The sequence below is a fragment of the Tursiops truncatus genome, chromosome 3 (genome assembly GCF_011762595.2).
Source record: "Tursiops truncatus isolate mTurTru1 chromosome 3, mTurTru1.mat.Y, whole genome shotgun sequence".
In the NCBI taxonomy this organism is placed as follows: domain Eukaryota; kingdom Metazoa; phylum Chordata; class Mammalia; order Artiodactyla; family Delphinidae; genus Tursiops; species Tursiops truncatus.
In genome coordinates this window covers 41,659,885-41,676,812 of record NC_047036.1, presented here as the reverse complement: position 1 = coordinate 41,676,812, position 16,928 = coordinate 41,659,885, and the positions used below count along the sequence as shown (strand labels likewise).

Sequence of the window (16,928 nt, the reverse complement as noted above, 5' to 3'; positions counted from 1 at the left end):
ACTCAATACTTACGTAACCATGCAAAATTTTATACGCAACATGAGCTTTCATATTATAGAATTTGACCTTCTTACAAACTGGCTTACATAACAGTTACTTTGCTTATCTGTCCTAACCTGTGAAGTGTTGTACCAACGCTTTTCTATGATGTACTTAAACAGGTGAATTCTCCTTACATAAGAGTAAGAAACCTGAAGCTCCAACCCAGAAATATAAAATTCTTTTGTTTCAGCAGACTTAATACCAGAAACAGATTATGGGCAACTCTTACCTAAGTAGTAAGTACTATAGGAAGTTACAGTGTTGACCAAAAGAAAACACAGGCTTCTCATTAAACTTTTTAATAGGTCTCAAATTCTGTGACAGATTTTTGGTCAAGTTGTTTCCATGAAAAAGTACTGATTCTAAAAACTAATAACTTAAAACTGCCACACACAAAACAAATGGTCCACAACACAGTCTCCTTTCCTTCTGAAGGTTTTACGATGCATTGTTATCATTAACCAGTCTTTTGCTATTAAACTTAAATGGTCAATTGAGACAAACAGTCCTGAGACCGTTCTTCCACCACTGATTAAGACTGGGGTGGCAGGTATTGGGGATAATATTCATTTAGCCTTCTGAGCTTTCTGGGCAGACTTGGTGACCTTGCCAGCTCCAGCTGCCTTCTTGTCCACTGCTTTGATGACACCCACAGCAACCGTCTGTCTCATGTCATGAACAGCAAAGTGGCCCAGAGGAGGATAGTCAGAGAAGCTCTCAACACACATGGGTTTGCCAGGAACCATATTAAAGATGGCAGCATCAGCAGATTTTAAGAATTTGGGGCCATCTTCCAGCTTTTTCCCAGAACGACGATCAATCTTCTCCTTCAGCTCAGCAAACGTGCAGGCAATGTGAGCTGTGTGACAATCCAGCACAGGTGCACAGCCAGCACTGACTTGGCCTGGATGGTTCAAGATAATCACCTGAGCTGTGAAGCCAGCTGCTTCCATCGGTGGGTCATTCTTGCTGTCACCAGCCACATTGCCACGACGAACATCTTTGACAGACACGTTCTTGACATTGAAGCCCACATTGTCCCCAGGAAGGGCTTCACTCAAAGCTTCATGGTGCATTTCAACAGACTTCACTTCAGTTGTCGCGTTGACTGGAGCAAAGGTGACCACCATGCCAGGTTTGAGAATACCAGTCTCCACTCGACCCACAGGGACAGTGCCAATACCACCAATTTTGTAGACGTCCTGGAGGGGCAAACGCATGGGTCTGTCAGTTGGGTGAGTTGGTGGCAGGATGCAATCCAGAGCTTCAAGCAGTGTGGTTCCTCTGTCGTTGCCATCTTTACGGGTGACTCTCCATCCCTTGAACCACGGCACGTTAGCACTTGGCTCCAGCATGTTTTCACGGTTCCAGCCAGAAATTGGCACAAATGCTACTGTGTCGGGGTTGTAGCCAACTTTCTTAATGTAGGTGCTGACTTCTTTTACAATTTCCTCGTATCTCTTCTGGCTGTAGGGTGGCTCGGTGGAATCCATTTTGTTAACTCCAGCAATTAGCTGTTTCACACCCAGAGTGTAGGCCAGAAGGGCATGCTCACGGGTCTGCCCATTCTCGGAAATACCTGCTTCAAATCCACCAACACCAGCAGCAACAATCAGGACAGCACAGTCAGCCTGGGATGTGCCTGTAATCATATTTTTGATGAAGTCTCTGTGTCCTGGGGCATCAATGATGGTCACATAGTACTTGCTGCTCTCGAACTTCCATAGGGAGATATCAATGGTGATACCACGCTCGCGTTCAGCTTTCAGTTTGTCCAAGACCCAGGCATACTTGAAGGAGCCCTTCCCCATCTCGGCAGCCTCCTTCTCGAACTTTTCAATGGTTCTCTTGTGGATCCCACCACATTTGTAGATCAGATGGCCAGTAGGGGTGGACTTCCCCGAATCTACGTGTCCAATGACAACGATGTTGATGTGGGTCTTCTCCTTTCCCATTTTTGCTTAGGTTTAGCGGTGGTTTTCACGACACCTGTGTCCTGGCAGCAAACCCGTTGCGAAAAAGCTGTCCATAATTTTGACTGCTCAGGATTTCCATCTGTGACATGGTCAGCAATGTGTCATGCTTTTATTTTTGTTTTTTCAGAGTTTAATATCTGAAAAGTAAAGAAGTCTTCTCTACAGTGGTGAGGATTTAATCTCCTGGGGAAGCACTACAAGGTTTAAAAATTTGGGATTCCTGGGGTTCCCTTTCCTTTTGCCAGTGACCTCAACTCCTTCTCTCATTTCACCAGCTTCACATTTAATCATTCTGTACTTCAAAGGCAAATTGCCCATTTGTTTAATGCCTACTATCTACAAGGCACTGCACATGATTTTCCTTCTTAGAGCAACCAACCCTATGAGCCACATCTAATCATCCCATTTTTATAACCAAGGAGACAAGCTTAGGAAGGTGATCCCTTCAATATGACCCAACTTGTGAGTGGCAAAGGATGGGAAGGCACCAGGTCTAAGTGATCGCTGAGAGCATGATCCACGCCACCTGGGATTCTGCTGCTGCCTGCTGCCCTTTGACCCGCTCACTCCTCCCACCATGTACCTTCACCTGAATCTGTAATACTTCACCTGGAATGCTGTGCCCACCGTGATCCTCCCCTCCCCCTGATTTAGACCTCACCTCCAGCATTTCCTCCATGGCTGACTTTACCTAACGGTGGGGCATGGCTACTGGCAGATTAATACACAGAGATACGAACAAATGCCTTCCAGAATTCACTCAGAGATATAATCATCTTGTCTGTGGGGTATTTTTGTCTCCTAAGCTAGAACTTCTGTTTCTTGGGCACCTCCACCTCACCCTCCCCACAATCTATTTCGGTCCTCTGCACACAGGACATCCTCAACAGATGCCACTGACTGACCGGAGAATTAAAACACTGGAAATTTCGAAAAGTCTTGCTTGTGAAGGGGAAGTACACCATTCCTCCCCTGCTTTTTAAAGAAATATTTTCTGAAGAATACTGTATTTTCCCTTGTGATATTTTCCCTTGTGATTTCCCTGAGGAACTAAACAGGAGCTGTCAGAACTGCTGGCGGAGAGATTTATTTGCACTCAGTGCTCTGTTCTGTCTGTCTGTTGTGCTTTATGAATTTTAAAGGAAAGGAAAGGAAACCTTTAGGCCGGGAATTCACCTGTTGAAAGGCTTTGTGCTACAGCCTACGGGAAGGAGAGGCCTTGTGGCTTCATCAGGAGTCAGAACGCTGCTCCTGTGTTTTGCCTGATCACTGGCTTTCTTAGAAGGGGGCTTTGGCAGGGTCGTTTACTCTCACTCTATGCCTCAATATTTGAATCTCGAAATGAAGAGAGCTCCTTCTTGTCTAAGGACATGGGGTGCAGGGCAAAGGGAGTCTGCTCCTCAAAAATACAGCCAGCTTAATGTGATCGGAAGGACCCTGGAGAGATTTCCCAGCCCCCCAATATCTCCCGTTGGCTCGCTCCAGGACAGATAAAGGAGCCTCACGTTTACCTCATCTCCATTTAGGCAGTGAGAGCCTGGTTAAAATACAAATGTGTCATCTAGGAAAACGTGATACTGTTTTGTTTTTATTCCATGATGCACATTTCACCCACATTTTAATGTTTCTGCATCGAGATGCGTTTTTACAATCGCTGTGACTCTGCAATGTAGTAGCTCTTCTTTAGTCCCCCTGAATTGTTAAGTTCATTGCTATTAAATATATAAGAACCTCTAGAAAACTTGCTAAAACTTGAGACACCTGGGACCCACAGGAACAGGTGCCAATTCAGGAGGTCTGGAAAGTGATGAGGAATTTGCATTTGCGACAAGCGCCCCGGGTGATTCTGAGCAGGGAGCCCTGCTTCGAGAGTCCCCAGTCATTTCCTTAGTTCAAAGAATACGATCTTTATGGATCTTAGTATTTCGTAAGGTGTGTCCTATGGAGGCTGCCTGGGTCCTCAGTCACTGGGTGTGCAATTCAGAACCAGGCCCTGGGGAGAGAGCCGCCCTTTAAGCATGGCAAGCATGGGTCCTGCATTTTCTCAGTTCCGCTATGCTCTGCCATTTTTCCCTGAAATGCTCATATTTTGACATCTAAACTCCATCTCCCAGATGCCTTTCACTTTCAGACATTTCACAGATACTTCCATAAATTAGGTAAGTTTCTGCCCTTGAGAAACTCACACTCTAGTGAGTGGGTCTTGCAAACTGACCTGAGCAGGATTACTGGTGCTAAAATGGGAGCCATCCAGGAATTGTTCAATCAAGGGTCAGCTACTCTCCTCTACAACTGTGTTACCTGATCGTGATCAAAGCAAGCCACCGGCAAAATTCCGCTGCACTACAGACACTTACTAATAAGATTATGCAACCTCGCATGCAAGGTTCTCTCAAAACAATTACCAGAATTCCAGAGGCGGGATCCTGTCACCAGTATAGCCACCATGGGGCAACTAGAATCCTCCAAAGTTCATGGCTGGACCCAAAACCAAGTAAAGTCTTACCTCAGGCAGCATTCTAAGGGTACAGGCTATAATTCTAGCTGAATGTGTATATCCTGTTCATGCACGAGTGGAAGGTTTCTAAACTATTTTAACTTAGGCACTTATCTTGAATATCTTTATATTCGTCAAGGAGATCCCGTTTCTAACTTTCATCATGTTAATCAAATGCCACCAATTTCACCAATAAAAAAAAAATTCTGACACAAACTATGCTAATTGGCAAAGTACCCATATTGATGGAGATGTGAATAACAGAAGTTCTATGCCTCTGTATTATACATTCTTGATTAGAGTCCAGAAACATTTGGTTAGAACCTAAACTAGGTGGCACACACATAAGACAGCACTGTATATTCAGAAGTCTTTAATAACAGATCTCTTAAGACTGCATCAGACTCACACACACATCGTGGTACAAAGCAACAATGCCTCTTGGGAGAAGTATGTAACGGAGCTCTGAGGACACACACAAGAGAGTGACTAATTCTATCTGGCAGATGGGAAGTGAGGGGGTAAGGACAGAATATCCTCACAGAAGAGATGGCTGAAGCTGAGTTTGTTTAAATGGGTAGGAATGTATCAATCAGGCAGATTCGGGGTACACCCAGCAAAGGGAAACAGCGCAGGCCTAGCACAGAGTCTTGAGAAGTTACACACCTCACATGGGGCACCTGATGGGGAAGATGGGCTAGAACTGTAGCCAGGAACTAGACAACAAAGAACCTTCTAGATCCTGCTCCGGGTTTGCTCTTTGCCTAGTGGGCATCCAGATGTGAGACAGCAATCTCTTATCTATTCCAAGTTTGTTTTGTTTTTTTGTTGTTTTTTTAAAATTTTTGGCTGCACTGCACGGCATGTGGGATCTTAGTTCCCCGACCAGGGATAGAACCCACACCCCCTGCATTGGAAGGCAGAGTCTTAACCACTGGACTGCAGGGGAAGTCCCCTTACCTACTCCACCTTTGGTTCAGAACATAGAATCAACCTGGTTGGTTGAGACCAGCATAGATCCAACATGGGTCAGGCTTCTTCCCAAGCCTTTCTAACTGAAGTCCCAGAGGCCTGAATATCTACTCCATCCATACTGTTTTTTTCCATAAAAATCCAAGTAGAAAGACCAGGTCCCTAGAGTCATTTACTGGTTGGTTGAAAGGGTGACTTGAGCAAGTTTCTTTATCTCTCTGACCCTCAGTGTCCTCATCTGTAAAATGGGGGTAATTATACCTACTTCTAAGGATTGTTATGAAGATCAAGACAGAGCCTGATAGAGAGGAGATGCTCAAGTAATTTTATTTTTAGTGTCTATGTCTTTTAAATCTTTATCATTATTTTTCCTTGTTTATGAATTCTTAGAAGGAATAAGATCTATGTTATACAAGTAGTATTTTATCTCAGTATAACTGGAGATTACCACTCACTGACCTTGTGCCATAAATCTCACTCTAAACCCTTTAAAATCTAGACAATTAGTCCTAAGGCTCCCAACCCTACTAAATTCCATAAACCTCTCTTATCTGTCTATTGGTCTTATCAGGGTGAGGCTCTCTTGTTGTTTCCAGAGAAAACAACAAGAACTATTTTCTATTTCTAGTCCCAAATGCAAAAGAAGATCACAGATACCAGCTCTCAAGCTCTTTTTCCTTCCTGTTTTTGTGTCTATTCATATATATAACAGCTCTAAGCTTTGAGAATCATGATGGCCAGTGGGCTGGCAGGGCTGCCTTCCACTATCTTAACAAAGTTTAACCTCAATGCCCTTGGCAATTTTTCCTGCGGGAGGAGCATCTCCTTTTCTAAGGACACCTCATTAGCCCTAACAGGACTTTCAAAAGAAGGTCAGAAATTTCCCCCACTCACAGTCTCATCATCGCTTACAGCCCCTCCCCTCAACAAAACAAACTTGGATGATTGAAACAGGGCTATGTCCTTTTCTCTTACTGATCTGATTCTGAGCAGGATTTTAAAGATCCACTTTTCTGCTTTCCTTAAAGAGATTAACACTTTAATCCAGGGCAGCAAACTGCAACCACAAGCATTTTGAATCAAATTTAAATTCTGAGGGCTTTTGCTGCTCCTCAATTTGCCATTGGCTCTCCTCAGCCCTCCCAATTCTGGTACAGCCCTGCACCACACAGTTACCCACCTGCTCTTGAAGCCATCTGACCAACCCCCATCCCAAGCTCTAGTCATTATAACCCTTGCCACATTACAGGCCCCTTACCCCATTAACTAGTTAGTTGTCAAGGCCAGGAATGTTCATCCCATAATGGAAGTTTCTTTGTGGGGGGAGATGATAAGGGGAAGAGCAAAATTCTCTGACTGTAGGCCTGGATTAGGAGCTCTCGGGTAGGGAAACCAGTGGCTGGGGCCCGAGAAACGCTGGTGTGTGGAATGTCACTGACTGAGCAAAATGATGACAGATGGCTTCCATCACCTTCCCCAGAGGCACTGCTTGCCCTGGCGAAAACTGTAACAAAGACAGCCTTTGTCATAGCCAGTGTTCAGGGACAGGAGAAGGAAGAGGGACCATGGCACAGGGCTCTGGGAAAAACAGAAACGTGATTCACCACTCCTTGCACCCTTGAAATTAAGAGGACATTGTTTTGTTTTCTGGTATTTATGACACACATAAACCCCAGGGCATTTGCTAATAAGGCCCAAGTTTAAAATCCCAGCTTCCAAGAGGAGAAGTTAGAAAAGAATCCTCTCATCAATTGCTCTTCCACCAAGACAGTAACCTGGACTGTCCTTATTAGAAATGTCTCATTACTGCCAATAATAGTAATAATCACAATATTAAGTAATGACTAAAGAATAAGTACAAGCAGACTCCTTGTTCATAGTGGCTCCTGGTGATAACTGTCTCTGATAATCAAAGCTGAGGATCCACATTTCATGATGGGCTGCTCCAGAGACGCTGCCTCACCCCCAGCGTTGTAACAATCCACACTCAAGCGGCTTGAGTTTGATTCTTTTGCAGGTTGGGGCAGACAGAACAGATTCGTGGCTCTTTCTGTCTTTTTTGAAAATTAATACCATCGTAGAGGTTGTGTGATATCACCACACACCTATCAGAATGACTAAAATGAAAAATAGTGACAATGGACTTCCCTGGTGGCGGAGTGGTTAAGAATCCACCTGCCAATGCAGGGCACACGGGTTTGAGCCATGGTCTGGGAAGATCCCATATGCCACGGAGCAGCTAAGCCCGTGCACCACAACTGCTGAGCCTGCGCTCTAGAGCCCGTGAGCCACAACTACTGAGCCAGTGTGCCACAACTACTGAAGCCCACGCGTCTAGAGCCTGTGCTCTGCAACAAGAGAAGCCACCGCAATGAGAAGACTGCGCACCACACGAAAGGCAGCCCCAGCTCGCAGCAACTAAAGAAAGCCCACGCGCAGCAACAAAGACCCAATGCAGCCAAAAATAACTAAATAAATTTATTAAAAAAAAGAAAATAGTGACAACACCAAGGTGTCTAGTGGTTACGGCTCAGCGCTCTCACTGCTGAGGGCCTGGGAACTAAGATCTCGCAAGCCATGTGACAAGCCAAACACACAGACACACACACACACACACACACACACACCATCGACTTCTTGGATGATGATTGCTATATGACTCATACATACATCCATCATTGGTTCGCTGTGAAAAGTACAGCCACATTTTTCTAAGACCTTCAAATGAAATCTTTTTTAAAAAATGTCTAGGGCTTCCCTGGTGGCGCAGTGGTTGAGAGTCCGCCTGCCGATGCAGGGGACACGGGTTCGTGACCCGGTCCGGGAAGATCCCACATGCAGCGGAGCGGCTGGGCCCGTGAACCATGATCGCTGAGCCTGCGCGTCTGGAGCCTGTGCTCCGCAATGGGAGAGGCCACAACAGTGAAAGGCCCGCGTACCGCAAAAAAAAAAAAAAAAATGTCTGAACTCCAACTTTGAGTCTTTGCTCATACTACTCCTTCCATCCGGAACACTTTCCTCAGCCTTTCTCCCCATGAATCTCTAGCTATGGCTTAAGTCCCAAGTAAAACGCTACCTCCATAAATCCATCTCAAACTTTCTGAGTCAGAATGTATTTCCCCCTTCTCTATATCCTTAAACCTACCTCTATTTTAGTTGTTATCCTCCCACTTAGGTACACAAGTAACTCTCAGAAGGAACGTGTGTACATGCCTAATAGTTTAGAAACACGATGGTTGTTTCCATCTTCCAGGTATGCTTTTCCTTCTGATTGCCCGTTGTTTGCTTCTTATTCTTGATGTTCAAATCTTAGCTTAGATAGCACCTCCTCAGAAAGGCCATCTCTGGCCACCCAACCTAAAGTCAATATCCAGTCACTCTCTTGCCCTCTTTAAGTTATCAGTATGGCATTTTTTTTGTTTCTTTGTTAGTTTATTTATTGTGGTAAAATATACATAATATAAAATTTACCATTTCAACCATTAAAAAAATTTATTTATTTTATTTTTGGCTGCATTGGGACTTCATTGCTGTGCGCAGGCTTTCTCTAGTTGTGGCGAGCGGGGGCTACTCTTTGTTGCAGTGCGTGGGCTTCTCATGGCGGTGGCTTCTCTTGCTGCGGAGTACAGGCTCTAAGCATGCGGGCTTCAGTAGTTGTGGCACATGGGCTCAGTAGTTGTGGCTCACGGGCTCTAGTGCAGGCTCAGTAGTTGTGGCACATGGGCTTAGTTGCTCCACAGCATGTGGTATCTTCCCAGACCAGGGCTCTAACCCATGTCCCCTGCATTAGCAGGCGGATTCTTAACCACTGCGCCCCCAGGGAAGCCCTCAACTATTTTTAAGTATACAATTCAGTGGCATTAGGCACATTCACAGTGTTGCACAAGGATCACCACTATCCATTTCCAAGATTTTTTCATCTTCCCAAACAGAATTGCTGCACTCATTAAACAGTAACTCCCCATTACCCCTCTCCCCCGCCCCTGGTAACCTCTGTTACGCACTCTGTCTCTACAAATTTGCCTACTCTAGGTCACCTCATATAAAGTGGGATCATACAATATTTGTTCCTTTGTGTTTGGCTTATTTCACTTAGCATAATGTTTTTAAGGTTCATCCACGTTGTAGCATGTGTCAGAACTTCATTCCTTTTTAAGACTGAATAATATTCCACTGTATGTATATACCACATTTATCCATTCATGCATCAAAAGACGCTGTGCTGTTTCCACCTTTTGCCTACTGTGAATAATGCTGCTGTGAAGATGGGTGCATATATATCTGTTTAAGTCTCTGCTTTTAATTCTTTGGGGGTTTATACCTAGAAGCGAAATCGCTGTATCACATGGTAATTTTATGTTTAACTTTTTGAGAAACCACCATACTGTCAGCCTGGCATATTTAAAATGCATTTGTGTGTCTGCTCCACTGAAATGAAACCTTCACGAGAGCAGGGATCACATTTGTCTTTTCCCCCCCTGCATTCCCAGCACCTAAAATAATTCTGGCACACAACGGACACTCAGAAGCTTTTGCTGAGTGAATGAATGAAGTAGGTCCTCAGCAATTGTTAGTGTTCTGTCTCCTTTATACTCTTAAATCAATCGCAAACTACCTGAGGGCAGGGCTAGGTCTCATCATCTGTGTGACCTCAGCACTTAACACACTGAAGACACCCAATAAATACTTGTAGAGCTGAAGTATCAATAAATCCCCATTATTTGCTTACAGTTTGGTTTTCTCAGTTGAGTTCTCTAGATTCAGGCTGATGATTATGGATTAGGAGGAATGGAAGGCTTTCCCCTGGCTTTTTAGGGAGCAAAAGAAAAGGCCCACTGAGGCCCACATGCCAGTGCCTCCTAGGCTTCTCTGCCTCACTTTTTCTCTCATCCTTTTCCCTTTGATTTCTGGATTCTAGCACTTGCCAGAGCCAGGACTAAAGGAAGCAGGATCAACTGAGAAATCCATTAAATTACATCATCTGCCTCTGAGAATTGAGGCATGCTGGCTGAGTCTTTGGTTCAGATAAAATACAAGTTCTGATATCCCAAGACTTCCTAAAATTTCAAGCAACGTTCTTTGGAATAAAAATTGTAATGACTTTCAAGTAGTTCTGAGCCTGGTAATTCTGATTATATATGCCATATACAGATAACTAGTACATTTTACCACCCTGTATAATATATAATAAATTACACACACACTGCACATTGCACTTTATGTATAATAATGGGTCACTACATGGGGATGGCAAAACCCAAGTAAAAACGCCCCTGGTACCGGGAACCATTTCCATGGATTTTCTCCCCAAATCCTGTCAGCCTCCTTTACTATTAGGAACACTCTTGTTTCAGCCAGCAGTTTTCGAAACAAAGGAGGATAAGAGAAACCTCCTAGAATCCCAACAACAGTAGGCTCCAAAAGGCTGCCAGACTACAACTATTTTCCCAGTGGCTCCACCAACCCTCCCAGCTCTCTCCTGCCCTCTGCATCGGGGCCACTGGCCTTCACCCAGGTCCCGCCTCCATAGTCTGCTGCCTGCGTGATTCCCAGACAGGCGGCCTCAGGTCAACCTTCGATTATAGATCCTCAATCGCCCCTCCATTTCTGCATCTCCCCACATTAAAAAACTTCTTAAGGCTTTATCACTGCCTGGGCTCTGCCTCAGGTGAAGGCCATTCTAGTGGGGCCGTGATTCTTGGGGGGCTTTGCTCACTTGAGGAGCACTAAGTCTTGGGTGTGAGGAGGGTGAGTAAGATTACTGTCTAACCAAAGGAAATGCTGGATTCAGAAACTTGGCTCACAGTTAGACAGAGAATAGGGAGTTTTATAAAACTCCAGCCGTGCATTGAAACCACACCCAAAATCTGTCTCCAAATCCCTAGTTTCCAATGTGCTCTTTTTTCTTTAAAAAAATAGTTTGAGGATAAAGAAGATGTGGCACATATATGCAATGGAATATTACTCAGCCATAAAAAGAAACGAAATTGAGTTATTTGTAGTGAGGTGGATGGACCTAGAGTCTGTCATACAGAGTGAAGTAAGTCAGAAAGAGAAAGACAAATACCGTATGCTAACACATATATATGGAATCTAAAAAAAAAAAAAAAAAGTTCTGAAGAACCTAGGGGCAGGACAGCAATAAAGACGCAGATGTAGAGAATGGACTTGAGAACACGGGGAGGGGGAAGGGTAAGCTGGGACAAAGTGAGAGAGTGGCATGGACATATATACACTACCAAATGTCAAATAGATAGCTAGTGGGAAGCAGCCACATAGCACAGGGAGATCAGCTCGGTGCTATGTGACCACCTGGGGGGGGATGGGGAGGGTGGGAGGGAGACGCAAGAGGGAGGGGATATGGGGATATATGTATGTGTAGAGCTGATTCACTTTGTTATACGGCAGAAACTAACACACCATTGTAAAGCAATTATACTCCAATAAAGATGTTTTAAAAAAAAATTGTTTGCAGGGAATTCCCTGGTGGCCCAGTGGTTAGGGCTTGGGGGCTTTCACTGCCAGGGTCCAGGTTCGATCCCTGGTTGGGGAACTGAGATCCTGCAAGCCAGTGGCGCAGCCAAAAAAATAAAAACTGGTGTGCAACTTTTTCCCAATCAATCATGTGTCACCTTTATTACCTCCTGCTGGAGCAGGCAGATGAGGGAAGAGGGAAGTGGACCACGTCTCAGCTGACAGATGAGTGAGAAGGAAGTGAGCAGAGTGAGAAGGTCAAAGTCAAGAGGAGCAGAAGGCAGAGGTGGAAACCAAGTGGGAGCATGACCCCAGGTGAACTTCATCTGCCGTCTCTCCTCCCCTGTCAGTCCTTTCTGCTGCTGCCAGTTACTGGTTACTAAGTGTCCTGGAGCAAAGGCTCTCTAATAGGAACAGGACAGAAGGGTGCTCAGAACTCTCCTGTCAGGCCAGGCTGCTCCCTGCCCCCAGGCCACATGTAGGTTCTGGTCAAATTATAAGGACAGAAATGCCTGCCAGGATGTCCCAAAGGAAGGGCTAAAACAAAGACTGTCCTCAGGCTCTCTCACTGCTAGAGCCTAGCAAGTGCTCAGGCCCAGAGGAGAGATACAAAGGGCCTCAGAGTGCCTGGGTACCCAGTTCATATGTGTCAGATGAATGCATTGAGAGAGACAAGCCATATTGGGTTGGCCAGAAAGTTCGTTCCGGCTTTTCCATAGCATTGTAAGAGCAGAAAAACCAGAACAGACTTTTTGGCCAACCCAATACATACATACATACATGTGTACATACATACATACACACGCAGATAGATACAGAGATGATGGATGGATAATAGGAAGTTTCCATAGTTCATCCCTTTTTGACCTACTCACTTGAGTCTGATCTAGGGCTGTTTCCAGTCACCGGTTCCAGCTATTCATTCATACCCAAGTACACACTACTCAGGTCGCCACTGCAGGAATGGGAGGGGAAGGGGCACAGCCATTCCTATTAGAAGCTCCTCACTGTGATGGCAGCAGTCCCATAAAAACCTGTACAGAGGATAGAGTAGGTGTTATCTGCCCCAACTGCAGATAAAAGTGAGACACAGAAAGTAGGCTGTGACCATAGAACAGGCAGTTGGTGGCTGCAGAAGGTCTTAGAACCCAGGACATCTGGCCCCTAAGCTGGAACACTCTCCCACAGCCGGCCTCCACTGCCATGGGACAGAGCGAATGTGAACTTGACTTCACTTATGAATCATCCAGCCTCCACTATCTCTCACTGTTGGGGGAAGAGCTCTTTCCTGCTTGTTGTCCTAAGGAGGGCAAACAACAACCAAATTAGCCAAACAGGCCAGCCCTGAACAAAGTTCCAAAGCGAAGGCCTTTGTTTGCTTGCTGGCTGGCTTTCAGCCTGTCCCAGGACCCTTCATGTCCATCAGGAATGCTCTCCTAATTCCTGAAGAGTCTTTTTGGTAGAGATAGTGGAGGAAAGAGAGAGCACTGGCCCTCAGGCAGAGATGCCTCTAATCAACTCATTCATGTTGCTGCACAGTTTCCTTTAAATTAGGCAACATCCTAAGAGAAGTCTTAAACTGGGTAAATGATTGTATCCTCTTTTTCACAGGCATTTGCATTTCAAAAGCGGAAGACCAAGATTCTGGAATGGCCTTCTCCAATAGCAGTGCTATAGGCATGACCCAGGGAAGAGAAGGGACAGAGGTCAGAGGTGGAGGTCAGAGACCTTTCCAGCTACTGGTTGCCACCTACTCCAACCACAAGGCCAGTCTAGCAGCCCAAAGCTTTGGGAAGCAGGAGGGGAAGAGGGCGCCCACTGATAGAAGCATCGCACTGGGGAGTGTCACCTTCCCAACTTAATCGCTCTGACATGCATCCTGGTTGGGGTGGGAGGTAGGTGGAGTGGAGCAAAAACACTTTGAGAGAAGGCCGAGGATCTATCTTGCTTTCTGAAATCAAAACTGAAGCTGACAACATTCAGTTAAGAGGAAAAAAAAAAGGAACATGGCCGTTAACTGATTTCTTCTGAATCGCTGACGAGCCACAGGTTCTTTCTCACCCCTCCTCGCCTTCAGTTTTCTGGAGGCTGTCTGCTTGTGTCTTATCTCTTCTCCCTGCATCCAGAGACAGTGCTTGCTTTGCACAATTCTTGACTCCTGACCAAAGCTGGGTGGAATGCATACTGCTGAGAAAAGCCCCTCTTTGGACCTAGGACAAAGCCCTGCACCGGGGATAGGCTCCTCCCCCGGCCCCTGCTACCTGCCCCCGCAAGCCTGAGATGACAGTGTCAGCCCCTGACGCAAGTGAGGCCAGCCTGACGGTCCCTTGCTGCCTGCTCCATGGGCCAGTTCTCTTTGCTCTTTCTTCAAACTGCCTCACGAGGTTTGCTATTAAACTCTCCATGATTTTAGTATCACCTGTTGCCAACAAATGTGAGACAGGAATAAAGTTGACCAACAGTTCCAGCCTTTGTCACTGAATTTCAACCAGGAGTTGGTCCCAAGTCCAGTGAGAGGTGTCCTTCTAAAATACACAGAGGAGAGACGGGCACAGAGAAGAGGAGGAGGAAACGTGACCATGGAGGCAGTGATCGGAGTGATACAATGGCAGATCCAGGAAACCACCAGACACTGGAAGAGACAAGGAATGGAATCTCCCCTAGAAGCCTCTGGAGGAAGCGTAATCCTACTTTGTCCTTATTTCCAACTTCTGGCCTCCAGGACTATAAGGGAATCAATCTCTGTTGTTTTAAGCCACCCAGATTGTGGTAATCGGTTGTTCTGATAAAATACAAGTAAAAGATGGTACCGTTGCCCAATCTGAATCCAAGGTTTGAGAAGCTGTGTGGTGCCCCACAGATACACACATCTCACTAGTAAGTGATGGTAGTTATTTAAGAATGAAATAAGAGTATCTTTATTTGTACTGGTTTTTCAGGTGGTGTCTATGTTGTTAGGACCTAAGTACATATTAAATTATTTGGATACAACTACTTAATAAATCGAATTTTTAAGCCTTTCTTTCTGGCCTAGGGATACTGTGAAGAAATCCCTGAGACAGTGTGCTGTGAAATAAGGGGAAGTGTAGGACACTGGGTGCTGGTGTCAGAAACTCAGTTCCCTGGATTTTGCTGCTTTGCATCCCTAGCAGGTTGCCTTCTTACAAATAGTCCAAGAGGCCCTCTACCATGAAAGGGAAAGGGGCAAAGGAGGGCATACTCCTTCTCTTTAAGGGCACATCCTGGCAGATGGCTCATCACATTTGTTCCCAATGCATTGGCCAGAATGAAGTCACATGGCCATGCCTAGCTGCAAGGGAAGCAGGGACATGCAAACTGTCCCCTAGGGGCCATGTGCCAGATAACAATGGGGGGTTTATTAATGTGCACAAGAAGCAGAGAATGAGTATAGGGGATAAACTTGCAGCCTCTGGCTCTGACATGAATGGAAAGTACGGAGCTGTATTCCTTCTCTCTCAATAAGTGGTGATGTTACCCACAGTAATATTCATCGCTCACTGGTCTGAAAGAGAGCAGGAGACTCTGGGAGCAAGGAAGGGCACAATAAAACAGGTTGGAACCCTGGCAACACCAATAAAGAAGGCACACGGCGTGCAGGTGCATGTAGTAGGCACCGTGTAGAGACAGCACAGTAAGAGTTTTATTGTTTTAGTTTTGTTTTTTGTCTCTTAGAAGTTATAAACAGTCTTCCATCTACAGAGGTAAGAACATTTTGGAGAACAGCCCTTTGTTCTCATAAGAGCTACTCCCTTTTTTAGGGCAAGACAGTAATAGATTGTAGCTTTGGTTTGACCAGGCTTGCTATTACTATTAACTGCTTCCCTAACCACTTGTTTACATGCCAGTTTTAACATAAGAACAAACAATTCCCTTCTTTTCTTTTTTGAGACTTAAAATTATTAAAAATATTGGATGGACTACGATAGCCTAGACCAAAACTTGATGACAGGGTAAGGCAGTGGGTTATCAGATTTTAAAAATTCATTATGAGAGTAGAGGTTGACTGGATGAGTAGGTTGGCTGTTCCACTAGCATTTGGATACCCAAGGGGACCATTTGTCTGGATGGGGGAGGCTTCAACCCTACCACCTGGAACACGCTTCCCCACTAGAAGAGGCGCTGCAGTCAAAATAGTTGGCCATCACCTTACAAAGTCCCCTCCTTTTTCCCCAGCAAGGGTCCCTTCCTCCGCTCTATTTGCGCCACATGCATATATGTCTGTTCACACGCCACACAACTACGCTTCTATATCATAGGCTCCTTCCAGCCTTGGCTTCCCCTGGATTTGCTGCTGGCCTCACAGACGGGTGACATGGGCAAGCTACGTCCCGTGACCAGCTCTGTCCCTTATTTCCCCACAGCCAGACTGTAGATGTAGATAGTTACTAGTGAAGGGTTTGGGAGTGGCTGAAGGACATTACAGTGTAAAAGAACTTACAGCCTGACACAAAACTTGGCCATTTCCAGAGTCCCAGGTCATGAGACCTTTGTTTATGCTCCTGTTACACTCACATCCTTACTAAATAATTTGTCCCTCACTCTAGGGACATTCTCCTACCAATCCCTCACAAGCTGGGCTCAGCAAATCACTCACAGTGGTCATCTAACTCAGGGGAAGTCCCATGTCCTTTTTAAAAAAATATTTCTTTATTTATTTTTGGTTGTGTTGGGTCTTCGTTGCTGCGCATGGGCTTTCTCTAGTTGCGGCAAGCAGGGGCTACTCGTCGTTGCAGTGCACAGGCTTCTCATTGCGATGGCTTCTCTTGTTGCAGAGCACAGGCTCTAGGCACGCAGGCTTAGTTGCTCCACGGCATGTGGGATCTCCCCAGACCAGGGCTCGAACCCATGTCCCCCGCATTGGTAGGCGGATTCTTAACCACTGCGCCACCAGGGAAGCCTCCATGTCCCTTTTACTTAAGATCACAGAGGCCAGTGTGACAGAAGA

General features: G+C 45.5%; 2 protein-coding genes across 2 annotated transcripts in view; both read right to left on the bottom strand.

Moving 5' to 3' along the window:
- SNX18 (sorting nexin 18) overlaps window positions 1-16,928 on the bottom strand; it is an 89,336-nt gene that overhangs the window by 17,046 nt on the left and 55,362 nt on the right. The gene's annotated exons all lie outside the window — the stretch shown is intronic.
- LOC101329544 (elongation factor 1-alpha 1) lies at window positions 227-3,908 on the bottom strand. The gene has a single exon (XM_019929162.3). The coding sequence runs from the start codon at window positions 1,996-1,998 to the stop codon at window positions 610-612; it is 1,389 nt and encodes a 462-aa protein (XP_019784721.2). The 5' UTR covers window positions 1,999-3,908; the 3' UTR covers window positions 227-609.

Bases quoted from the DNA above. Each gene is read 5' to 3' on its own strand.
- LOC101329544 (XM_019929162.3), bottom strand. From the start codon at position 1,998: ATGGGAAAGGAGAAGACCCACATCAACATCGTTGTCATTGGACACGTA.